The sequence below is a fragment of the Cryptotermes secundus genome, unplaced genomic scaffold (assembly GCF_002891405.2).
Source record: "Cryptotermes secundus unplaced genomic scaffold, Csec_1.0 scaffold625, whole genome shotgun sequence".
Lineage (NCBI taxonomy): Eukaryota > Metazoa > Arthropoda > Insecta > Blattodea > Kalotermitidae > Cryptotermes > Cryptotermes secundus.
The window spans coordinates 416,591-443,962 of NW_019738969.1; the positions used below are offsets into that span (position 1 = coordinate 416,591).

At 43.7% G+C, this 27,372-nt stretch overlaps 1 protein-coding gene across 1 annotated transcript; it reads left to right on the top strand.

Annotated features, from left to right (window-relative positions):
* The first annotated feature begins 6,208 nt into the window (after window positions 1-6,208).
* LOC111871510 (epidermal retinol dehydrogenase 2) lies at window positions 6,209-26,842 on the top strand. The gene is made up of 8 exons (XM_023864671.2): window positions 6,209-6,382; window positions 13,349-13,510; window positions 14,309-14,416; window positions 17,290-17,511; window positions 18,124-18,253; window positions 20,996-21,113; window positions 23,918-24,031; window positions 25,404-26,842. Exons 1-8 carry the CDS (start codon window positions 6,209-6,211, stop codon window positions 25,822-25,824), a joined length of 1,449 nt encoding a protein of 482 aa, XP_023720439.1. The 3' UTR covers window positions 25,825-26,842.
* Window positions 26,843-27,372: the final 530 nt, after the last annotated feature.

Below are 27,372 nucleotides of genomic sequence, written 5' to 3' on the forward strand. Positions count from 1 at the left end.
TCCATTTTCGTCGCCTGCGACTCGCAGGGTGACGGTGGAGGTATTCGGCCCCGCCTCCATCATTCTAGTCAAAGTCACATTGCGACTGACGGCCATTCAGCAAGTCTTGGTGTCGAGCCCCGTCTGGGGCTCATGACCAGATATTAATTATTACTTCGACAGTTACGGTCTTATTTCTGTGGGGTGCCCTCTCTGACAAGAGGACGAGTCTGTCTTTTGCATATGCTGCTGGCCCTTGCCAACGCGGTTTTTCTCGGGTCCGAGTCCCTTGGGAATCGCGACCATATTTTACTGTCTCAGATTTGAGGCTTCCCTTTTCGTCGCCTCCTACGATTCGCAGGGTCACGGTGGAGGTTTTCGACCCCGCCTCCACATGGGTGGAACTGGCCTCCATCATTCTAACTCGAACTTGGTCGGCCAAGTCATATAGCCTCGGAGCGGACGACACAGAAAACGCCGCCTCCAACTGTTCTTACATTGTTGCATGCGGCGATCCCAGTATCTCCCGACTTTGAGTCTAACGGTGTTACCACTATGCCAGTTCGCTCGATTTCTGTAGTATTGAAATTTTTACTGGCTTCATGCAAATATTATGGCAGTACTTTAAAAAGTGCCACACTCATTCCCACATTCGTTCATATTCATCATTTAGAGGCCTCCTGTACTCGTACTTAATTTCTCATTCCATAACCAGCCAATTGTCGGGTCGGAGAGGACGCCGCAAACTCGAAGCTCGAGAATGTGATAATGAGCTGCCTGTCACGTATATCGTACACCTCATGCGGAGGTGAGAAATGGGTATGGGGCAATGGTGGAATAATGATTAGCAGAGGAAACACGAACAAACAAGTTGCACCGGTGTCACCATGTCCACCACGAATCTCACACAGAATACCAATCCTGTTTGTTGCTACGTAAATTAAACAGTTGATACAGTGTCTTAGAATGAGAAACTAGGCAAAATAACTACCCAATTTCGTGCTGGTGGTAGCCGATTTTAGTGCGGTGGCATTATTCCGAGCGAATTATGTTCTGCCTCCCTTTTCGCCTCTAACGCTGTTACGCCCATCCTCTAAGCCACCTCTACCCTCCTGGTGTGTCCTACCTCGCTTAGGTATCTGGTAACTGGCCCCGGGCTAAGAGCAGTCAAATCGGGTTAAACCCTGTGACCATAGCTCATGTACACAGTTGTTAAATTGATTATTATTGATTTCAAGTTCTAATTTACTTACAAATTTAATAATGTGGGCCAATGGGACATACACAAAAAAGTTTAGAGACAACTTCCGAAGCCTATATATTGGCGAGATCTTAATACTGCAACGCATCTTAAAAAACCAGTGAGGATGATGCTCAAATAGGGTTTAATGGCGGAATTTTGTGAAGGCAATAGTGAGCCCTTTGATTCTATAAAATGAGAGATATTTGTGATCAACGTAACATTCACCTGTTACTCAAAGAAAAATGTATTTCATCGAATTAACTGAGTTTGTATAGCAACGGGCTATAGGCTGGACGACCGAGGTTAAGTTCCCGGCAAGGGCAAGAGATTCTTTTCTACTCCACAAAGTCCAGACCAAATCTTGGGTCTCCCTTTATCCTGTACAATGGGTAACAAATTTTTATTTATTTCCTGCAAAGTACAGACAGGCTCTGGGTTTCACACAGTCTCCTATAGAATAGGTACACTGGACTGTTTCACCAGAGGTAAAGCGGCAGGGGCGTGAAGCTGACCTCTCACCCCATCTAACGTAGAGATTAATACTGATGGAGCTATACCTCCATTTCCTCATACGCCTTCATGGCATGGCGATTGATTAATTAGGTATGCCCAGGTCCATTGTTATTCGTGTGTTTATGCTTCATGCAAGACAAGATCATTATAGGACAGACTTGCATGTTGTAAAGCGGCCTGCAAGTCTGTACCTGAAGTGCAGTAGGGCTGTCAGTGGCTCTAGGTTAACAGTCCTGCATTAGGGTGAGAGGCCGATTTTCATAACCACAAATATAACAGGTTAAATGAGGTTCGGTAATTTTGTTTAGTGTAGTCTTTAAGATTAGGTCTGTAGGTAACACTTACCATGTCCGACGCTGCATTTTAAGGAAAGTGGTGACAATGAACACTGGAATACACTGAAATAATTAAACTTCGTGTCACACTTTCTGCAGCCAAACACATATTCACGAACACTTACTACTGCACGTACTTATAAAGAAAATGGACGAACTCTCAAGACCACAGTATTGCAATAGCTTCAGCTCGTCCCATAACACACACGTGTACCAAGCCGCACCGATCCGACCAAGTCTGGCGTTGACGAACTACTGATCTGTGATATTGTTTACGGAACCAGCAGTGGGACAGTGGGATCAGCGAGAAGAGTTTAGCGAGCGTTAGCGAGGAACGAGGGAGAAAAGCGACAGGGAGAAGCGACTCATATAGCTTCACTCTGAAACTGAAGCTTATCTATCCCCTTGTAACATAACTTATACGACTGATAGAACACTCTGCTACATACAGACAAGTTTTAATAATTCTTCCGTTCTTTACGATAATTTTCAAAGTCACAGATTATATACCGTCGCGTTATCAGATGATTGTGGGTGATTTTTAGCTTATTATCACATCTTTTGCCCGCAGGGACTAAGGAAAACCACGAAATGCTCATGAATGCCAATCTCTAAAAGAAAATTTGAATTAGACATCTATTGAATACGAAGAAATGTGCTAATCACTAGACTATGACGTTTGGTAAATAAACTGGAAGTCATGAGGTTTGATGTTCTCAAGGCGGTGAATACGCACATCAAAATAGTAATCTTTTTGGCTATGACGCCGTGTAACTTACTTAGGGACCAACGCTTCAGAAGAACATGCTGTTTTCTTTGACTCTGTGTAAGCTGGTATATAAAGCACAATAGACCACTGAGGTCGCGGTGCAAGGGCCGAGAAGGCATACCTCTCATACAGTCATACAAGCTGGTATGTACCTACGTTTGAAAGAAGCCTCTTTCATTAAGCTGGCAGCAGATTTCTCCGAAACATTGCCATATATCTAGCAGACTACACGTCATCATATCCCACAAGACAGGAGCATGATTATCCCATCGGAGAATAGGGATATCTGTACAGGAACAGATTCCGGCTAATACTTAACTAATGAAGTAGATCAAGATGCTATTCACCGGTGAATACCCGAGTTCTATCAGCAGAGTTATTCTCTTACTTGCTAATCACGGTCACTGCGCCCTCTAAGGTATAACTATCTTCGTCCACTCAAAAACTGGGGTCGTGTGTTCGAATTCCACTCTAGGCATGGATGTTTGCGTCTCTTCTATTGCGACATGACGCCTGAAAGCCCGAACAGCCTATTGCTAGACAACGGCTCGCTAGGCACGTTTCCGTGACGAGTGTGACATGGCATATGAAAGCCGGAATAGTCCACTGCTAGAAAACGGCTCGCTGAAACACGTGTCCGTGATAACGAGTGGACACGCAATAGTGGATGAACTGTTGGGGGTTGTGATCTCTACTCGGTTCGCCCCGAGTTATAGAAGGGGATAAGTAATTGATTCGAGAGTTAAGTCAAAAGTTATTCCTCGTTCGTCATTCATCCTTAGTGATTCGGAAGTTACCGATTCGTAAATCAGAACCAAGTCAGTCGCAGTGGACGAGAAGACACTCGTAGTCCAGTAAGGAATGGAGCGAGTCACTGATTGTGAGTTGGTATAATTAATTGTAATTAAGAGAGTTTGCAAAGGAGGCGCTAAAGTCATCCAATCCAGAACTTGTTATTATTAGCCACGGAATCCTGGACATGTGACACTGTGTTTGTATTTTCCTGTCTAGTTAGTGGCATTGAGACAGGCTGATTCCCTCCCAAGGACACCTACCGAGTTTCTGCATGATAATGAAACTGTGAAACAGTTCACTTGATGAATCATCATCATCATCATTCATCTGTAATCTGTCAAGACGACAGGTCCACAGTCTCTTCCAAAACAGTTCTTCCACTTGATGTGATCTAGAGCTTTCTCCTTCAAATGACAGTATCCTCTTCTGTCCCCAAGGTCATCCAGCATCTTCTTACGTCTTCTTGTCTCTTCTATTCGCCCTTCTATCTTTCCTTCAATAACTTCTTTTAGAAGGNCTCCAAATGTAGCATTTCACTAGTTTCTTCCTCAAATTTAAGTCCAATTTGCTGGTAAAAAGATTCTTCTTCTTGCTAAGTGCAGCTTTTGCCATGGCAATCCTAGATCTAATTTCACAAGTACACCTTCCATCATCTGTTAACAAGCTACCCAAATATTTAAAACATTTCACATTCTCCAGTTGTTTTTGGTCTATCTTTAGTGTGACTGGGGTGGGTTGTCTCGAAATTTTCATTACTTTTGTTTTCTCCACATTCATTTCCATGCCATAGCACCTTCCAATTTCGATTAGTCTATCAACTTAATGAATAGCGGTGATTAATTACAAGTATCTGAAAAGGAAATTTACCTAGAGGGTTGGCTCAGCGGTAACGCTTCTGATTTTTATTTTGTAGGTCACCAGCCGGGACATAATTATCCTGACTAAGGTTTATCGTGGCTTTCATCAGTCCCTCCAGGCAAATTCCAGCATAATATATCCATCAGGCTACAACAGCTTCCAGATATTGTCCAAGTTGCCGTTCATCAGTCGCCATGTTGAATAATGTTTGCAATTTTTGATTCACGGAAGAAACGAGATCCTCCATGTTCAATGCACAACGCTATGATAACTTTCTAAAAATTAAGTGGTAGGTTTAAATCTTAACAACTCCGTTAATACGAAAGAATATTATGGCTTATATACCGTTGTCGGGCAACGACCGCGATACAAGCAATGAGACAACAGCCGTTACCGGACAGCGGCAAGAGCGCCAATCGACTGGCTGGAAAGCGGTGTTTTCTGCTCGGTCCGCGCCGATGGCTACGCAAGCAACAATGGGTACAGAATATAGGTACGGTGTTTTGTGTGCTGTCCGTGCCTTAGATGTTATAGGTAACGAAATTAGTGAGTTCAGTTCAGTGTAGTGAAGTGAAGTAGTTGGTTGACGAGTTAGTTAGAGAACTAACAGTTCAGCCTTTGTGAGCTGTTGCTCTTAGAATCTGGTAGCTGAGGCACGGGAATAGTTCGGAAAACCAGAGTAAGGGGAACGTCCGCCGTTGAAGCCGTTAACAGGCAACGACTGGCGAAGACGCTGGAAAAGACTTTGTGTGTGCTGTAGTGAACTGCAGAGTGTGTGAATTATCGACAGTGCCGCTGTAGTTACTTGTAGTTACGATCTGTAAGTAGTCACTGAAACCAATTAGCAATCCAAATCCCCATCTATAGTCATCCATACACGTGAGAATATTTTGGTTAACTAACTTAGTGTCCACTCTGTGCATTTACTGTCTTCCCCATTCGTGCTACATGTATCACCACTGACTTTCTCTGTCAGATGCACACGGAGTGAACTAGCTCAGTGTGATACGGAGGGAGGGCATTGGAATGCCGTCGACTGCTGCTACTAGAGACTTGGAGGATTTCTAACATGGGATGTAGTCACTCCTGACCTATACCAAAAAGAAAGTGATATTTTCAGCCGAGATCTTGACACAGCTCTACACCACAACAAGTCTCCGCACACAATTAAAAAAAAAACATAGCATACTGGAAGCACAGAGTATCAACTGAAAAATAATAAGTTTTAATTAATTTTGAAGAAATTCAACAGTAATTAGAACTATGTAAGATTTGAGGCTTTCACGGCGGTGAATATGAAGCAAGTAGTCTTCTGGGATTTGGCACCGTGTATATGTGGTGTTAACCGACGTTTCGGAGGAACGTCGGTTAACACCACATATACACGGTGCCAAATCCCAGAAGACTGCTTGCTTCATAATTAGAACTAGTTTTAACAAATTGTTAGCAATATAGGGTTACAGCTGAGCTGAATATACTGATTGAACTGAGGAGATTTAATGTTTTTCCCGATGTTGAAAGAAGATCCAGTTCAGAAACATCACGCTTTTTATTTGTGCAACGTATAGGTCTGTCCAGAAACTCTATAACTCCCGTTAGAGTCTCGATATGACAGCGGACGGGCACCTTTCATCTGAAGCATTAATTGCGCAGTTTAATTTCCTTTCGAAATGAATTATCATGCAGATGTTATGCAACTCCTTTGTGGGAGCCGTCATGCGTGTTGTGCACAATGAATCCCAGTTTCCACAGTCCGTTCTCTTGTATTACAAGTATATAATTGTGAGAAAAATCCCTGAAGTGACGGAGGGGCCGCGCGACCATCTCGGTGACTTCGCAACAGTCTGTGCTTACACGAGGCAGGAGAACAGGCTCCATGGAACACTGCAGGTAAGAATCAGACTAATGTGGAGTGTTATGGTGGAAATGACATAGAATGGAACAGGGGGTATTTATAGGTATAAATAGACATAATCAGAATGTGTTGTAGCCTACTGAGGATAACTGAGGAGCTATTACAAGGAAATAGCGGCTCCGGTCTAGAAAACGGAGATTAACGGCCGTGGGGATCCGCTGCGCTGACCACGTGACACCCTCTATCTCCTAAAATTGGCACTAAATCCGCCGACAAGCGGAGGTCGCTCGGTCGGTATAGTTCGCTTGCGGACTACAGGCCACGGAGTTTGTTTTTTAGCTAATGGGAGAATAATACCAAAATGGATATTTAGAGTGCATATTCAAAGAAAATGAATTCAAAATATGATGTTCTCTATGAGGCAGGGGATTCCTCTCAGCTGCGTGACTGAGAAACTGTCAGCTTTTCAAGAAAGAAACACCACTTAATGTGGTTAAGTATGGTTATCCGTCAACACAACAATAATATTGTCACGTGTCCGAGGTTCCGTGACGAATAATACCGGGTTGTGGATTGGATGATTGGATTTGCTGGCACTTCTATTGCAGTCTTTCTTAATTACACTCGAGTATACCGGCTCTCAATCAATGACTGCCTAAGACTCGCTCCATTCCTTACTGGACTACGAGTGTCTTCTCTTCTGCGTGACTGACTTGGTTCTGATTTACGGATCGGTCACTTCTTCAGCTTCCGGTGTCCGCTGGTCAGCACTCCACAGCTCTTCTCTTCTGCTGCGACTGACTTGGTTCCGATTTACGGATCGGTCACTTCTTCAGCTTCCGGTGTCCGCTGGTTAGCACTCCGCAGCCGAACACTGAACTACGAGTGTCTTCTCTTCTGCTGCGACTGACTTGGTTCCGATTTACGGATCGGTCACTTCTTCAGCTTCCGGTGTCCGCTGGTCAGCACTCCACACTGAACACTGGACTACGAGTGTCTTCTCTTCTGCTGTGACTGGCTTGGTTCTGATTTACGGATCGGTCACTTCTTCAGCTTCCGGTGTCCCCTGGTCAGCACTCCACAGCCGAACACTGGACTACGAGTGTCTTCTCTTCTGCTGTGACTGGCTTGGTTCTGATTTACGGATCGGTCACTTCTTCAGCTTCCGGTGTCCGCTGGTCAGCACTCCACAGCTGAACACTGGACTACGAGTGTCTTCTCTTCTGCTGTGACTGACTTGGTACTGATTTACGGATCGGTCACTTACAAATCACTAAGGATGACTGACGAACGAGGAATTGATGAATCAAAGTCAAAGTCACATTACGACTGACGGTCAGTCAGTCAATAAGTCTTGGTGTCGAGCACCATCTGGGGCTCATGACCAGATATTTATTACTGTTTGACAGTTAAGGTCTTGTTTTTGTGGGGCGCCCTCTATGACGAGAGGACTGGTCTCTCTTTTGTCCTTCTCGGGTCCGAGTTCCTAGGGACTTGCTGCCATATTTTACTGTCTCAATTTTGAGACTTCTCCCTTTTTGTCGCCTCCTACGGGTCGCAGGGTCACGGTGGAGGTATTCGGCCCCGCCTCCACAGGGTAATTAATAAATTAATACATAAATTACGTGTCCCCGTTTTATAACTTCGGGGCGAACCGAATAGAGATCACCACCCATAGTTGGTCTATTATTTCGTGTTTTAGCGATTTGCTACCCAGCAACGGATGTCCTTCCACTGTTGAGAGCGTGTTTACCGAACCGTTATCTAGCAGTGATCATATGCGTCATAATATGTTGGTTTGTTTTATTTTATTGCATTGTATTTTGTTCGAGGGACAATTTACAGTCGCTCAGAGAACTCAGACTACTGTTGAGTACCCTGTGTTCCCCAGATCTTGCTAGGGCCCTTCAAGGAACTCTGGTTGTAGTAACAGAGCGGGGACCATTGACACAATGAATGGTTACAGAGGGGCACACGGCCTCACTGTTCCGTGACAAGAAGCGACGCCGTCCAAGACTATGAGAATACCCGGAACCGGATATGAGCAATTTGAATGACCTCTAACACTCCTGTACGCGATGCTGGATGGCGATCTGACAGCTGCTGCACGCATTAGCCAGTTCTGCTTAGTTATCCAGCAGGTTATGTTTCACGCCCAACAGTTGTGACGGAGAAGTTGCCTAAAATATGCGGCGATAAATCCGTCTTCATTTCACTTCCGGCGTTCAAAGCTCTGGGAAAGCATTTTGGATATGGTCGTAACTGATGATACCACAGTTCGTCTCCGGACGTCATCCTCAACCAGTCCAATTTAGTATGCATTCGGGGGTACGCGGTATCGTAGTTGGTTGAGGCACTATGCTACAAGTCGGAAGGTCGCGGGTTCGAGTCCCGATGAGGTAATTACATTTTTTAATTGAACTAATCCTTCCAGCCACACTATGGTTCTGGTGTCGACAGCCTCTAACAGAAATGAGTACCAGGAATCCTTCTGGGGGCAAAGGGCGGCCGTCGCGTATAGATGATCTCACCGCCATCTGTGAGTCGATTGTCTAGAAAATGTGGAAGCCTCGACGTCTGAAAACCTTATGGCCCCTCCACGGCCTGTCACAAGGATAGCTTCACTTTTAAATTTTACATTCTGTTTCAGTCAAACCGAAGTTGTGTGACTTTGAATTCTGCAATATTTGAAATATTTTGAGTATATGATCAGTTACTATCAGTTTTTAGATCAAAGGATATACACCGAGCGATTAAAACAAAAATATATAAAACAATGATAAGACCGGTGCTTTATTATGGATGTGAGGGTTGGACGCTAAACAAGAAAGAGGAACCAGTCATCAGTTCTTTCGAGAGAAAAATCCTAAGACGAATTTATGGACCAATAAAAGAGAATGGGATATGGAGAATAAGATATAATAAAGAGTTATACAAATTACATAAGGAGCCAGAGATCTCAGTGACGATAAAGCTTAAAAGATTGCAATGGGCTGGGCATGTACAGAGAATGGCTAAGGAGCGTATCCCAAAGAAAATATACAGTACAATAGGTGGTAGGAGACGTGCTGGGAAACCAAGAACTAGATGGATTGATGCGGTGGAAGAAGATGCAAAGAAGTTAATGGGTGTGAGGAACTGGAAGAGAGCAGCGCAGGATAGAGGGGAATGGAGGGGCTTGATAAGGGAGGCCAAGGCCCGACATAGGGCTGTTGCGCCATAGAAGAAGAAGATGCGACTGTTGGAAGGAGCCAGAGATCTCAGTGACGATAAAGCTTAAAAGATTGCAATGGGCTGGGCATGTACAGAGAATGGCTAAGGAGCGTATCCCAAAGAAAATATACAGTACAATAGGTGGTAGGAGACGTGCTGGGAAACCAAGAACTAGATGGATTGATGCGGTGGAAGAAGATGCAAAGAAGTTAATGGGTGTGAGGAACTGGAAGAGAGCAGCGCAGGATAGAGGGGAATGGAGGGGCTTGGTAAGGGAGGCCAAGATCGGGCTGTTGTGCAATAGTAGAAGAAGAAGAAGAAGAAGAAGAAGAAGTATATATTAGTGCAGGCAGTAAGCCTACTTCTGTGGGTTGTCACTGGGTTCTCATGCCTTTCTTGGCCTCCCGCGTGGTCGCTCACCAAAAGGTTTCAGCACAACACTCTTGTCTCTTCCTCTCAGCCACGTGACTTCAGAAACCCAAGCATCGGCACTTAACTGAACGGCCTCTCTACTAAGAAGCAATCTTCTTTCTTTCAGGCATTTTGTGCTGCATTTATAATTGGAAAGGCCAACATAATTGTTTCATGTATGCTGATTCGGAGATACGTAAATATACATATTTCTTTACAGAATACATGTTCTCCTAAAGTCATGACTATCAAAAACTCCGTGGCCTGTAGTCTGCAAGCGAACTATACCGACCGAGCGACCGACGCTTGTTGGCGAAGTTAGTGCCAACTTTAGCGGATAGAGGGTATCGCGTGGTCAGCGCCACTCATCCCCACGGCCGTTAATCTCGGTTTTCTAGAGCAGAGCCGCTATTTCCTTAAAATAGCTNCCACTGGGTTCTCATGCCTTTCTTGGCCTCCCACGTGGTCGCTCACCAAAAGGTTTCAGCACAACACTCTTGTCTCGTCCTCTCAGCCATATGACTTCAGAAACTCAAGCATCGGCACTTAACTGAACGACCTCTCTACTAAGAAGCAATCCTCTTTCTTTCAGGCATTTTGTGCTGCATTTATAATTGGAAAGGCCAACATAATTGTTTCATGTATGCTGATTCGGAGATACGTGAATGTACATATTTCTTTACAGAATACATGTTCTCCTAAAGTCATGACTATCAAAAACTCCGTGGCCTGTAGTCTGCAAGCGAACTATACCGACCGAGCGACCGACGCTTGTTGGCGAAGTTAGTGCCAACTTTAGCGGATAGAGGGTATCGCGTGGTCAGCGCCACTCATCCCCACGGCCGTTAATCTCGGTTTTCTAGAGCAGAGCCGCTATTTCCTTAAAATAGCTCCTCAATTATCCTCATGAGGCTTAGTGGACCCCGTTCCAGACCCACTGCTTCTCAGAAAATCCGGTAGCGCCGGGAATCGAACCCGGGACCTCTGGATCTGTAGCCAGGAACTCTGACCACTAGACCAAAGAGGCGGGCGAATGCCAAAAACATGAAGAGTTAATTTGCTTCTGTTCTGAAGTTGCCGGAGCCTGTACATATATTTAATACAATCCAGGATCTGGCAGGAAAGAATGCCACATCATGCTCACGGGAAAGCGGGGACAGCTGATAACATTCACGTTGTGCCCAGATTGTGACTGTCTCGGGAATTGTGCTTCGTGTTCAGAAATTCAACATAATATGAACGGGAGATTTCGTACGCAACCGAGACCCTATGAGATTACATAATACGTATGTCGTACAGTGAGGAACATATCACCGGATTCGGTTTCTCTGCTCCAGGAACGTGATTATGTGCTGATTCCCGTCAGATTTGGGTTGCATATGAAATGAACTCTCTTCTGGAGTGGCTGCCCCACTCTCAGGGCAGGCGACATCTGCCGCCGCTAACTCATCACAAAGTAGTACAACTAAATTCCACGCATGTGACGTAAGATAAGTCTGCCTCTATGCTTAATTAATTAAGCACCACGCCATCAAAACGTATGGGGCAGTGGATGTATAGTTCCATCACTCTTGGCCTCGGCACTAGATGGAGGACAGTGGTCGCGCCTTAACGCTTTACCCCCCCCCCCCNCCCCCCCCCCCCCCCGGAGGAAGAGCCACCGATGACCTTTCGATAGGAGGCTGGGTGGTCCCCAGAGCCGGTCTGGATGCTAAGGAGAGGAGCGAAGTCTTGCCCCTACCGGGAATCTAGCCTTGACCATGCAGCCCGTAAGGGCCGCGCCATAGTTCAAGCGGTTAGTCGCTGGCTTCTCACCGCGGCGGTCCGGGTTCAAACCCGGGTCTGCTCAAGTGGGATTTATAGTGGACAAAGTGACGCTGGGGTAGGTTTTCTCCGAGTACTTCGGTTTCCCTTGCCAATCTTCATTCCACCAAATTCTCCATCATCATAATCACCCGGGGCAGGTACAATAGGCCAATCAGTGGCCGCCATGCCGAGTGGTCCCAAATGGACTCCCCCCCCCACCATTATGCGAAATGCAGCCCGTAGCCCATCGCTATTGCATATTGGGCATTTAAAATTATTAACTTGCACTGTGAATTTAAACGGCCGTGGCAAGAGTGGTGGGAGCGATATGTTTGTCTTAGGAACCAGTGGTTCCTTGCTGGCTCCTGCGGGGACGGGTTCGACTGAAGACGAGCAATTTCGAAGTAGCTGAGCAACTATTAGCTTGTATTAGCTTTTGCTCCATAGAGCTACGCAGTCAGTTAACTTGAAAAAGCGGCCAATGCCCACAAGGGCTGTAGAACCATAGACAGACAGACAGAAAGACAAGCCTGTAACTTGGGAATTTTACGAGAGACATGGCATTGATATGACGTGATTGATGTCCTTATGGGACAGACAGTGAATTGCTGCTTGCTGCACTACTTTACCACATGATACAGCTGCAGTTAAAATTAATTCTTAAAACGACAGTGAATTTTATATTTTTTCTTCAGAAAGTGAGGAGAAATGAAAGTTTCCCAGACATTCCAAATATACTGTAGGAAAAATTCAGTAGCCGGAAATAAGATTCGAGTCTTGAAGAATGATACAGTAACAGGATACGGAAATATGCAGCCATCAATATCTCTGTTTCTGGGATATAAAAGAGTCAGACATTTCAGATTTACTGGTAAAAACATTTCGATCAGCCTCTTCAATATCAAATGATTTATCCATTATGAATTATGTTCCTCCAAAGGAGTTAATAAAACATTCTTCTTTCAAGTTTTAGAAAGTTGAAATAGCGAATTTGTTTACAAGGAAAATGCCATTCTCATCACGAAAGCGCCTCTTCTCGTGCAGCAGAGTGGCACGGGGCTGCGCTACCACGTTTGTCTCACTTCATCACACGGGATTCCACCATGTTGCCCTCATTTACGTAGCGCCATCTTGAATCACTCGAGGACACGAAGAACAACTGATAACACTACTAAAAGCTCTTTCATAAAATAACTCAGACAATTTTTTCCAGGCAGACAAGAATGGCAGGCTGCAGGGATAAACTCAGAGGCGAGTGGTGTGGAGGTAACGGCACTCATTTCAGATCAGTGATGCCATTCCAATACAGAATCAGTTTTCTTCCATCTCGTAACTATTGAGGCAAAATTAAGTAACATTTAAAATACACATACATTGAGGAAATAAACTGTGTCATTTTCGTGTAAAAACCAATAAGCTGCAAATTCCAAATAGATCTTACAGTACCTGGACATTAGAACAGATGCAATTTCAAACCTAGCAGCATATTGGCCAATTAAAGGTTGTAGTGGCGCAGTGCGTTGTCAGCTGGAAATGAGAGGTCATGTTAACAATTCCTGATGTTTCTGCAGGAACCTGTCTACAGCGAAGGAGACATGAACTGCTGCGAAGTGACGTACCTGCTCCTCCACGTCATCCGTGGCATACTCATGACAATTGTCTGCATGCTGAGAGAAGTTGTACACCTCGTTGTGCCTCGCAGGCAGAAGTCTGTCAAGGGGGAGATCGTTCTGGTACGTTTCTGCAGCGCTCCCNGGGGGGGGGGGGGGCGTGGAGAAGATGCACTGCTCTCTGGTACAAGAGTGTAACTCAGTAACGCAGTAGGAATCATAGAAGATACCTTCACAGTTTCAGGTGACGACACGGCCACGAGGCGAAAGAACGATATTTACGGGAATCTGTCATTACAGAGCCCAATTTAATTTATTTTTCCTGCAGACTCTGTATTTATGATTTAAAAAGAAGCATAGCACGCTTTATAATAAGAACATTGGATTCTCAAATATCATGTGATACCGGCCCGAGATCCCTATTTGGTCTCAAACAGTGAATAACTTCCGCTCTTTTAGAAAGTATATCCTACCAAATGTCGGGGGGCACGCAGTAGCGTAGTTGGTTGAGGCATTATGCTACAAGACAGAAGGTCGCGGGTTCGAGTCCCGAGGAGGTCATTGGATCTTTTTCAACTGACCTAATCCTTCTGGCCTCACTACGGCCCTGGGGTCTACTCAGCTTACAACAGAAATGAGTACCAGGAATCTTCCTGGGGGTAAAGGGCGGCCGGCGCGTAAGGCTGACAACCTCACCGCCATCTGTGAGCCGATTGTCTAGATAATGTGGGAGCCTCGATATCTCAGAAAAAAATGGGCTCCGCGATCTGCTACAGGATAGCTTTACTTTTCCTTATCCCACCAAATGCTGACTAAGTCTGTCTGGGTTTGGCTTCTGATATCGCATTGGTGTACTGTGCGTCACACATGTTTAATGCATTCGTTGTATTTTATAGCATCTTATTAAATTTAATTTTACAGGTAACAGGAGCGGGTCGTGGACTAGGAAGGAGATTAGCACTTAACTTCGGGAGGAGGCAGGCTTTCATTGTCTGCTGGGACAAAGACGCAGAGAACAACCAGAACACTGCAAGTATCTGAGTTCCTCTACTTATGTGGTTGTCACATCAACGGAAACGCCTAAATGAGATGTGTTTCCCTCGCACATGGGCAAAATGCATATGTTAAAACGCGATTTGGGTTCTCGGTTCCTTCGCACTTGAACATGTTTTCGTGTCACAGAAGGACAATTTGAACGTATGAATGTATCACTGAGTACCGAGTTCACACTGAAAGAAGCCATTCAGTTACGTGTCCTTCCCACAAAGCACAAGAAAGTAATGCACATAAGGAAAGGCCGCGCCATAGCTCAAGCGGTTAGTCGCTGGCTTCCCACCGCGGCGGCCCGGGTTCGAGCCCGGGGGTCTGTTCAAGTGGGATTTATGGTGGAAAAAGTGGCGCTGGGGCGGGCTTTCTCCGAGTACTTCTGTTTCCCCTTCCAATCTTCATTCCACCAAATTCTCCATCATCATAATCACCCAGGGCAGGCTACAATAGGCCAATCAGTGGCCGCCGTGCCGAGTGGACCCAGATGGACTCCATTCCACACTATGCGATTTAAAACGTATATAAGGATAATGGTGTCTCTCAGTCTCCCCCCCCCCGGCTGTCCTCATATAACTGGACAATTGACTGTGATGTAAATTGATGCGTATGTAGCAGCGCTGAAGACTACTCCGAATTTGGAAGGTTCCCATTTTGACGATGGTTAACAATATTGAACAGTTTGGATAGCGACAAAAAGCTGAAAAAACTATCCCCGTAACAGGCCCTGGAGGCCCATAAGCTTGTGAGACATCGAGGATCTCGCATCCTCTAGACAATCGGCTCACAGATGGCGGTAAGTTTGTCAGCCTTAAGCGCCGGCCGCCTTTTATCCCCCAGAAAGATTCCTGGTACTCATTTCTGTTAGAGGCCGAGTCGACCCCAGGGCCATACTGCAGCCGAAAGGATTAGGTCAATTAAACATCCAATGACCTCATTGGGAATCGAACCCGCAAATATCGAAAGTTGTAGCTTTACGAACATTGCGGTACCCAGGAACGCGAATTGTGCAGGCAAAACTTACAATGACAGCATGTGGAACCTCTGTGTGCTATGGTAGGGATTGCAACTCTCTAATCTTCATACACTGCTATCACAAAAATTGTTCTGAAGGTAAACTGAGGTAAACGAAAACGGCTGACGGTGGGCGAGACTTCATTACGACCAACACTCTTATACGTATATGTCTCTCTTATAACGATCACACAGAAAAACTCGTTGCTCAAGTGTGTATTTCCCCATTTCAATTCAACGACGTAACAGGCCTCTGCAAGATCTTACTAAAGCGAAAACACAAAGAGAAGTGATCCAAGTGATTCTTATTCGTCTTGTTACAGTGAATCATTTGCTGTTGGAGCCACTAGCCGCAAGACAAGGCATTGCGCAGTCCGCGTACCGCGCATGGCAAGTTCAGCTAACCATGAGAACATGAGAAAGACAGTGTACCTGTGTACTGACTTTCGTTCTGTATGCGGCAGCGTAGTTGGTTGAGGTAGTTGAGGTACTATGGTACGAGCCGGAAGGTCGCGGTTTCGATTCCCGAAGAGGTCATTGGATTTTTTTAATTGACCTAATCTTTCCAATTGGACTATGGCCCTGGGGTCGACTCAGCCTCTAGCATAAATGAGTACCAGGAATCTTCCTGGGTAGCAGAGGGCGGCCGGCGCGTAAGGCTGACAACCTCACCGCCATTTGTGAGCCGATTGTTTAGAAAATGTGGGAACCTCGACGTCTCACAACCCTATAGGCCTGCACGGCCTTTTACAGGGATAGCTTTACCTTTTTTTACAATACACATTATCACTAAAAGTTTATTTCCCACCAAATGATGTATCGAGATGTAGGTGTAGATGGATAGAGACATCTTACAGGCAGTAGTAGTGCCTGAGAAAAATAACTCAATTTCCTTGGCTCAGGATATGGCCCAATGGTTGAATCTTGTGAACACGATGATGGATTTTCGGGTGCCATAAAAGTCACGAATTCCTTGACCAGACGGACGACTGTTACTTCCTCAAGCATTTTATTCCTTCGAGTTAGATAATAATTTACCCTCAAATGTATCTTCCGCCTGGCTAAAGCGGTAGCAATGCTGACTTATATTCCTGGGGTGACCAGTCCGAAGGCGAACTGATGCTTTCCATGGTATCCTCAGCCCCTTCAAGCGAATGCCTTTACAGTATCCCGAATTATTTGGTGGCTGCTTCCTCCGAAATCCTTTCAACTTCACTGAGCATGATCTTATACCACCCAAAGTTAATGATCACTTCAGAACTTGCAGCGTCGTTAATTCACACCCAACCCAGTCTGCAGTTCGGTCCTAGATGAGTTCAGTTTCCAAGTGGGTTTAAATTAAGATATTATTGTCCTTATTGACATTTCGAACATAAATAAGAATATAGAGAAGGGATAGCTCAGTCGGTATAGCGACTGGCTACGGGTTGGATGACCGAGGGGTCGGAGTTCGAGTCCCGGTAGGGTCAAGAATTTTCTCTTCTCTACGTCGTCCAGACCGGCTCTGGGGTCCACCCAACCTCCTATCCAATTGGTAACGGGGGCTGCTTCCCCGGGAGTAAATCGGCAGGGGCACGAACCTGACCACTCACCTCCAGCTAGTGCCTAGGTCAAGAAAATGTGGATCTGTACATCCACTCCCCCATACGTCTTCATGGCGTAGTGCTTAATTAGTGAAGCATAGAGACAACTTTACCTTTTACATAAGAATATATACAGGGATACTGCTGGGTGAAGTGGGTGGATTTAAAGCAGCTAAATACGTATAGAGCAGCAGGATTGCAAACATTCCAAATCTAATTTTGAGTGCTTCTGTTGTTAACGCTACAGCATTTGTCTTTCAGGTGTGGGATATCCGACAAGAGGGAGGTCAGGCCATAGGTTTCACATGTGACGTAACGGACAGGAAAGCTGTAATGGAGACAGCTGTCTTGGTGCAGCAACAGATCGGTCACGTGACCATACTGATCAACAACGCCGGAATCTGCCTGGTGAAACCAGTTCTAGAATGCACCCCTGACGAGCTGTACGGTCTGCTGGACACGAACCTCATGGGGCACTTCTGGGTAGGAACTTCACTCGGTTTATGTAACGACACTGTCAGTAACATCGAAACAAAGGTTGCTCAATGAAAACTGATTTGGACAGAATGCGGAAGGAGGCGGTCGCCGCTTAATTTGAGGTATGGTATCTGTATTTGCCTGGTGACACTGAGGAAAACCACGAAGGGTCTGGTTTATGAATACAAAATATATATAGGATAATTAAACGCAAAAAAATACAACAAGACTCTAGGGTATAATCCTAGATTTCACATATTATAACAATTCTTGGTGACCTGTGTAAATCACACAGATCGTCATTATGTAGTCACCAGCAATTTTGATTTCGTACTTCGGAATGACACAGACCCACTAGTTACCCACGTTTTCTGTTTATTGTGTTATGACGGTCAATAAAGAGTTGTACACGTATTTACATTGTTTAGCTTTTCTAAACAAATGAATTACTTGTATATTATAATTTGGATGCTTGTTCCAGTATAGCGGCGTGCTCATCTGTTTCCAGTATATACGTATCACTGCTCACTATACATACGCGTATCAGGAAGAGTCGCTGGTCTTGTTAGACGGTGCTTACCATTCCTTCTTCCTGCCTACTGTATTGTTTTGTTTCAGACTCTGAAAGCCTTCCTGCCGGCCATGTTAGAGAGGAACTCAGGACACGTGGTAGCCATTTCTTCGGCTGCCGCCATAGCTCCTGTGGCCCACGAGGCGGTATACTCTGCCTCCAAAGCAGCCGTCTCTGGTAACAAAAGCGCATTCTCACGGAAGCGTTTCACAATACACGTCTACTTTGTTAAGCATAAGTCGCCGCTTATCCATGGAAACCAGGACTTGTCTGTCTCTTGATTTTTAGAAAATGTGCATAAAAACTGAAATAATTCTCGGCGATTCATTGATGAACTGCCCTCTCTTGGCACGTTTCTCGAAGACTTTCTCTTTACACAGAAGCAAATGCGATAATTTACCGAATAAGTTTAAATATTTAGTTTACTGGAGATTTTTGTGCATATATTTGTATAATTCGAAATCTACGTATTTTACTCAGAGATGAAAGAAACACCTACATCTCACAGGGCACGCGGTAGCGTAGTTGGTTGAGACACTATTCTACAAGACGGAAGGTCGCGGGTTCCAGTCGTGATCAGGTGGATTTTATCAATTCACCTGATCCATCCGCACTATGGCCCCGGGGCGGACTCAGTCTCTAACGGAAATGACTACCAGGAATCTTCCTGGGAGTAAAAGGTGGCCGGCGCGAAAGGCTGACAAACCGCCATCTGTGGGTTGATTGTCTAGAAGATGTGGGCGCCTCGACGTCTCACAATCCTATGGGCTTTCACGGCCTGTTACAGGTAGCTTTAACTTTTTTTTTACCTATAGGGTCATTCCATGTGAAATCATCCAGAGAGGTCGCTCACAATTTTTAAAAAAATTCAAAATTTGTACACTCATTTCTACAGATTTTCACACCTCAAAAAAAAATGTTAAAAAAATTGTGATCCGCTCGGTTCTCCCGGTACAGCCGTTTTTATAATGCGAAAAAAACGCGTTTTCGGCTCAAATGGAGGTTTGCGTTATCTTCTGTATCTCGATAACTACTGAAGCTAGAGACTCTAATGAAAGACCAATTTGTTCCTCATGATATAGATAACAAATCATATTATTATAAGGTTTTACTCAACTCACTTCCTCTAGGTCAAATTAACCTCGAAACTTACCTATCGATTTTGGGTGAAACGCTATCTTTGACCTTCAAAATCCAATGGGAGGGGGAAAGTATCAGATCTGTGGTTTCTACCCTTTGTTTTCTCCTACATTTAGAATATAATCATATAGATTTGAACACCATATCTATTTTCTAAAATTTTCCAGGAGCTTCCAAACTTTGCTCTGGGCCCAAAATCGGCCATTTTTAACATCTCATATCTCCGGCGGAGAAGCTCCGAAAATGTNGAATCTTTCCAATTTATGCCATCACTATGAGGACTTCGGACTTGAAGCAGAATGGAACTTCTTTGCCATCTCGCACGGGAAGAATGCCTGTGACGGTATTGGCAGCACCACGAAGAGGCAAGCAGCGAAAGCCAGTCTTAAAAAAACTCATTTTAATCAAATCATGTGCCCGCTATAACTGCAAATATTCTGCACAGAAAATATCCCAGGAATAGTTTACTTTTTTGTGCCAAAAGAGGAAGTTGCAAGAAATGAAATCATTCTAAAAAGCAGGTTCCAAAAGTGCAAAACTGTGCTCCACACAAGAGAAAATCACCGGGTCGTCCATCTGGAGGAAAACAGGGTCAGGTGTTATTAAACATCCAAGTCCGATGGTTTCGAAGACATCGTGATAGTGGACACTTACTGAACCACGTGTACTTTCAAACAAAGTGGAAAATATTCATCGGAGTACACAAAGAACTAATAACATTTGATGCAGGTAAGCCAATTGTTGAGATATTGTTTTTTTTTTTTTGGTAAAATTCAAAGTGCCCAAAACTTCGCTAGTAGTTGAATATAAAAGTTGTAATTTTAATTTCAAGCTGCTCTAGAATAGTGCACTATTTGCTATTAATTTCAAAATTTTCGGAGCTTCCCCACCGGAGATATGAGATGTTAAAAATGGCCGATTTTGGGCCCAGAGCAAAGTTTGGAAGGTCCTGGAAAATTTTAGAAAATAGGTACGGTGTTCAAAACTATATGATTGTATTCTTCATGTAGGAGAAAACAAAGGGTAGAAACCACAGATCTGATACTTCCCCCCTCCCATTGGTTTCTGAAGGTCAAAATAGCGTTTTTCCCAAAATCGATAGGTAAGTTTCAAGCTTAATTACACCTAGAGGAAGTGAGTTGAGTAAAACCTTATAATAATATAATTTGTTATCTATATCATGAGGAACAAATTGGTTTTTCATTAGAGTCTCTAGCTTCAATAGTTATCGAGATACAGAAGATAACGCAAACCTCCATTTGAGCCGAAAACGCGTTTTTTTCGCATTATAAAAACGGCTGTACCGGGAGAACCGAGCGGATCACAATTTTTTTTACATTTTTTGAGGTGTGAAAATATGTAGAAATAGGTGGACAAAATTTGAATTTTTTTAAAAATTGTGAGCGACCTTTCTGGATGATTTCATATGGAATGACTCTATAGCTCATATTGTACGTGGATTGTTCTACAGTTTGATGACCATACGGTACCGGGAAAACCCCATTGCCGTAATGTTTAACAGCATGAGGAACTGAGTACGTGTACTTCGAGGTAAGTGACGCACATTTCTGACATGAGAGCTGTGTGCAATATTCTGAAGTAAACGTATATGTCAAAAGATAAATCTCTGAAATGAACAAATGTCCATATGCCTTTGACTTTCCACAGAAAGTAGCGATTATTATAATTGTTTTAAAACAAAACATGTTACACAGTGTGTGTGCTTTCCTAATTTCATTTGAGAAGTCATTGTCACAAGATGCACCGACCTGTTCACAGGGTTGATGGACGGACTGCTCCAGGAGCTATACCTTCAGAACAGAAAGGTCAAAGTGACTTGCGTGCACCCCTACTTCATAGCCTGCATGAATGACTTGCCACTGAAATTCGACCTCAGGTAAGCAATGCTTATGCTCGGCCATTTTGTCATTCCGAAAATAAATTATGGAAATTCTTTTAAACGATGATCGGAGGTGAACCACACAATGCTCCTCCCCCAGGTAAGATCAAAGCGCGCAGAAGCAGAAAGTCGAGTGTCACGCAGACCCCCTCACATTTCCGATTCGTGATTCGTGATACAAAGATTTGACAACTGTTCTGGTCGCTATAGGGATATTCATGTATCTAACGTTCTCTGACCGGTGCACTGTTCAATATCATCGTACCGATAAATTGCACTTCCTCTGGCCGCAATAGTGTTCGTTATCATCTTACTGAAGTATGGAACGTCTTTCTCTGACGGATGTACTGTTCGTTATCATCTTACTGAAGTATGGAACGTCTTTATCTGACGGATGTACTGTTCGTTACTATCTTAATGAAGTATGGAACGTCTTTCTTTGACGGATGTACTGTTCGTTATCATCTTACTGAAGTATGGAACGTCTTTCTCTGACGGATGTGCTGTTCTTTATCATCTTACTGAAGTATGGAACGTCTTTCTCTGACGGATGTGCTGTTCGTTATCATCTTACTGAAGTATGGAACGTCTTTCTCTGACGGATGTACTGTCCGTTATCATCTTACTTTCACTCGCTCACGGACTAACTCCTCAGATCTTAGCTTCTTCTCAGAGGTGAGCAGTCGCTGATCTAGACGAGAATTTCCCCGAATTCTAAGGAAGCAGAAGCGAACTCTACTGGGCCCCGTCATGTATCATACTCGTATGAGTATAGCTTACGCTCTAGCCTTCTTTTCCTTCATGATCAATATTAATGTTATCTTCCCAATTACACGTAGATCTCATAAGTGGTCCCTGCCAGTTAGGTTTCCTGATATACATATTTTCTATGCACTATTTTTCTCTCAATGCTTCGAACATACGGCTTCTCATATTAATTATTTGGTACATGAAGTGCAAACAGTATGGAGCTCCTCCTTAAGCATTTCCCGTTACTCCTTCCATTTTACGTACTAATATCGTTCTGAAACGCTCTCAATCTATGTTCTGCGCTTAGAGGAGAGATCAGGCTTTACATCCACACAAAACAAAAGAAAAGTTTAGAGATCTTTATGCTTAAGCCTTTATGTCTACTTATAGCAACTGGGAAGGATAGCTGTTATGAAATGACTGGTAGCAAGCATGCGCAGAACTCTCTCTAACCTGCTCCGATTTTGTGCATTCTGGGATTCCTTATTTAACTTTGATTCTGTACTGCGTTTCGCTCAAGAGACATGGACCTAGACTTAGTTTCCCATGGAATGCGGATGCTTAACAGCGTGCATCCGCGTACTATAAAGTGATGTAGCTTAACACTAAACTGATACTAACATTCTGAACTTTAAAACCTGGCGCACATAATTTTTAATAACTGTAATAACTTTATACTTTTTAACAACTTCAGTGCTTTTAAATAATTTTTAAGACATCTTTCAATAATTTTAATACCTTTAATACAAAGTCAACGAACTTGTATAATATATCCTTTCAATATATATTCTAGATATATTTCACATACATAATTTCAATACCTATATTTAACTCGAGGCACAATTCTGTATCATAGGGTATGACACGTTGTAGCGATTATGGATCCATATTAGCAGTTCACTGATCCTACACGAATTCTTAGATCTCTGCCTGATGATGGTCCTATGAGACCGAAACGTGTAGCAGGAAATTAATATTTATTTGTAAACCATTAATTTATTATAAATCACTTTGTTGTGGCGACCGCTAAGCTAACCGTGTACGTACGTTTGGGACATGCAACGGGATTCGCACTCTGAACATAGAGCAGCGTCTAATTGAATTTCTGTTTCCTTGTGATGTTCTTGCTTTTGGTCAATAAATTATCATAATTAGCATAGATTAGAAGTTGGAGTGTCCATTTCTATTCTAGTTCCTGCTCACTTTCTTTCATTAGTGGTACAGTAATCAGCAAAGTCGAAAAACAATTACTATAAAACTTCTTACTGTTTCAGACTACTCTGAACAGAAAATTCCTCAGACAAATATTTGTTTGTACACTACAAGTTTCGTTTAAACTAATTACACTCAGTATACCATATTTAATGTCAATATTGTACAATACACCTCTCGAAGGTTGTAGGCGTTATTGAATTTTTCAAATAGCTGATATACTGTCTCATTGTACTACCATTTTTAATTTTGTACAAAGCATCTGATCAGTAATTAATCTGAAGAGAGCCGACTTCTGGGATGTGGCGCAGTGTAGATATTGTGTTAGTCTATTTGCACCTGCTCACACCGGTTCTTCGTGTGCGGATTTTCTTCTCTTTTCTTCTACCCTGAAGATGGAGGCGATACATTTCTCTGAAACGTCGCTTAATACAATATTTACAGGCGCCACATCCCAGAGGACTGCTTTATTCATAGTCACCGTCGTGAAAACCTCAAATCTTACAAGTAATTAATCTATTCCATAGTGGATGTCTGGAAGAGTGAAAGGTATTTAACGAAATTGATCACTAAATTGAATTTACTTAAGAAACCGAAGCTATCCTCTCCATGCAAGTGGAATCCTTTAAGAGAAACCAGGTAATGTGAAGTCTTCCCAGAACTTTCAGTTTGACTTCTACATTAAGACTGTCGCGCTGAGTCTGGCCGACGAACTGACAGCTAAGAAATTACCCATTTTCAGAACCTAACACAAAACAAGCAACAGATTGCAGCCAAGGAATTCGCAATAAATCTCTTGCTGTTATTCTTCCATATGGAGCAAGTGTCCTCTGTTGCAGAATTGGCAAGCTGTCCCCTAACTACGCGGCTACAGAGATAGTCAAGGCGGTTCTGGAAGAACGCGAATCCATCAGCATTCCGAGATTCATGTTGTTTTGGATATATTTCCTGAGGTTTGTTATATCATTTGCTCCACAGAATTAAAGTAGAAATCAAATGTATTGAAGCGCAAGATATTAATTTAAAGTGTCTTGTTTCAACTGTTGAAATTTGTCTCTTTGTTTAAACTCAGAAAACGATACATTTACTTTCCATGAAATATTATGCTACGATTTCGTTTCGTCCTCAGCTACTAATGTAGGGCGATATTTAAACAATTCGAATTTGTTTAATTATTTTGTGGCATAACCTCTTTACTCATAACAAGAACAATAAATCCAATTACCAATCCAAACTCCGTCTAGTCACTCCATCACGTGACATTATCAAGTACAGAAAACCTGAAGAGAATAATTTGGAAAACATATGAGTTGTGAATAAGACTCATCTTAAAAGACTGTCCTCTGGGACGTGACGCCTTGAAGTCTGGAAGAAGTTACAAATCTTTCGGAGGAACATAGTGCTCCCATCTTCAGGGTCGAAAGTAAACCGAGCGAAGTAAGAACTGGGATGGAAACAGGAAAGGTAGATCCAACTCCTGAGAGGAAAAACAGCGTTTCTTCGGTATTCCTTCGGTTGGGTGAAACTGAGTCCCTTGGTGCTTGGCCTCGAGTTGGCCCACTTTATCATCAGCGGATGACAGAAGAGAGGGTACAGTATTGGTTCAACTGTAATTTGGAGGGGGGGCCGAAGCACTCGGAAAGAAACCCATCCCGTTCCAACTTTGTCCTCCGCAGTCTCATACGGACTGTACTTGGACTGAACCCGAGTAAATGAATGGACATTAAGAGGGTCATTTTTAAACGCAGAGGTGTAACAAATAGGAACGTAAATGTAACCTGCGAAGTGTGCAGTGAAGGGGCATACCGCAGGGCCTCGCGTCACAGAAGTTGGGTCGCGCCATAGCTCAAGCGGTTAGTCGATGGCTTCCCGATCCCGGGTCTGGTCAAGTGGGATTTGTGGTGGACAAAGTGGCACTGGGGCGGGTTTTCTCCGAGTACTTCGGTTTTCCCTACCATTCTTCATTCCACCAAATTCTCCATCATCATAATCACCCGGGGCAGGTACAATAGGCCAATCAGTGGACGCCGTGCCGAGTGGACCCAGTTGGACTCTACCCCCCCACTAAGCGAATTAAAAAAAAACAACTTAAGTTTCATGTTGATCAAACGAAAAATTGGACGTACACTATAAGTACTGATAAAGGCCACGGGTTAGTAAATACACATAAAAATTGAGATCGGAAGAATTTCCGAGTCGTCGGCAATAGAGATCACAAGAGCCAGGCAAGATCATTAGCAATAGAATCGAATGTCCTTAAAATTCCGGCATAGAAAGTAATTTTCTTCTCAGAGCGTTGTTTGACCATCAAATATTTGGTTACAGATGTTTGCCACAGAGTGCAAGAAAACGCTGGAGAGAGATCTTCCATGCACGAGTATGGCCGGAACCCGTGATAACTGAAAAGAGAACCGGCAGTTCCACTGTCCCAGCCCCCAGCAATACTGTGGACAATGAGACGGCCTCTCGCGATATCGCAAAGAACAAAACCACAGTTTCTTCATGTGGGGAGATACAGAACATGCCAAGTTTATCGGAAAACTCGACACCGAATGATCATAATGATAAGAATAAACCTATAAAGGTTTACAACTTGTTAGACCTAGACAGAGGACAGACAGTTACTTCGTCAGTTAACAGAGGACAACTCTTCTCCGAAACAGGAGGAGACTTATTCAACAAGAACGTGGCCACAAACGATACGCCGGTTGAAATCCAGGCGCCAGAAGCAACATCAAAGCTGTAGATAAAATAAGATATGAATATAAATTACTTCCTTAATACTACCATCCAGTTGAATCACATTACGTGTTACTTACCTCCTAAACTCACAAGAAGTTTCAGCACTTACCAGACCATTGCCAGGGCCCAATCTTCTTCCTGTCACGGTCTGTGCTGAATTGTTTAAGAGTTTTCCTTTTTGCAGCACTAAGCTTGCGCCTGCGGTAACTAGACCCAGTTCTCTCTGTCCAGTAGGAAGTCATGTCTTCATAATTGTTTTCGTCGAATAAATGAAACTGCCTTGAAATTCATCTAAATATATGTGCAGATTTTCTCTAATATACACATAAGGTCTTGGTTCCAGAAATGTGTCTGTTGTTTATTATGGTATAATGCAGCACGGTATGTTCCAGTTTCAGTAATTATATATATTTCAAGTGGGGGAGGGGAGATCCTAGTCGGAAAATAGGAAAAAAAGCAAAACAACACCACAGGCAGCCTGAGAAACTACAAACGCAATAATTCTGTGTGTGCAAAGTGAGACAATTTAATTCCCGGAATGGCCCTGTGAAAATAGAATTTGCTTATCCCTGCACTAGCGGCTTCTGTTTCCTTGTGAAGCTATGCAATTAGCGAGACGGTAGTGCCACTGCCTGAAACCGGTTTGAAAATCATTTTCCGGAATATCTCGCAGTAACGTTGTCACGTTGCGTTGGATGTCAGGAATGTCAGCAAATCTCCGTCCATTCAGGGCATTTTTAATTCTGGAAAGAGTAAAAAATTGTAGGGGGCTACTTCAGGTGAATAAAGTGGATGGCCCATTTTTGTAATAAATTTCTTAGCCAGTAACTAGAGGACTCTTTACCGCATCATGCGCAGGGGCACTGTCATGGTGGAGAATCCACTTGTCAGACCTGAGTTCGGGTATTTTCCTCCGAACAGATTCCCGTAACCTTGTCAGCACTTCCAAATAACACTGTTGATTCACCGTTTGTCCTTGTGCAGTGAATTCATAGTGAACTGCCCCCTTGTGATGGAAGAAACACACAAGGGCGGTCTTGAACTGCGAGCGAAACATGCGTGCTCTTTTCAGCCAAAGTGAATTCTGTGTTTTCCACTGCATTCTCTGGCGTTTGATTTCCGGGTCGTATTGAAAACACGTTTTATCGCCGGTAATGACCCTATCAAACTTCTCTGCATTTTGTAAACGATAAGATGAAATATGAAGCCGACGTTGTTTCTGGTCATCTGTCAAGATTCGAGGTACCATCACTGCGGACATTTTTCTCATTCTCAAATTATCCGCAGTAATCTGTCGCGCTGTTTCCCTATTCATCTGTCCTTTGCGTTTTTGTCTGCCCACTTATTGGGTCTTGCCCTTCTTTGAACTGCCTATACCACTCAAAAACATTCGATTTCTTCATGGCGCATTCAACATAAGCACTTATAACAATCTTCATAGAAAACTTACGTTCATCCTGTGCTCCTGATTCTTGTCACTCATGTTTCCACCAATAGTGTACCGCGGACACGTACCGCTTCCTCTGCTGCTTGCGAACGATCGGTTCATTTG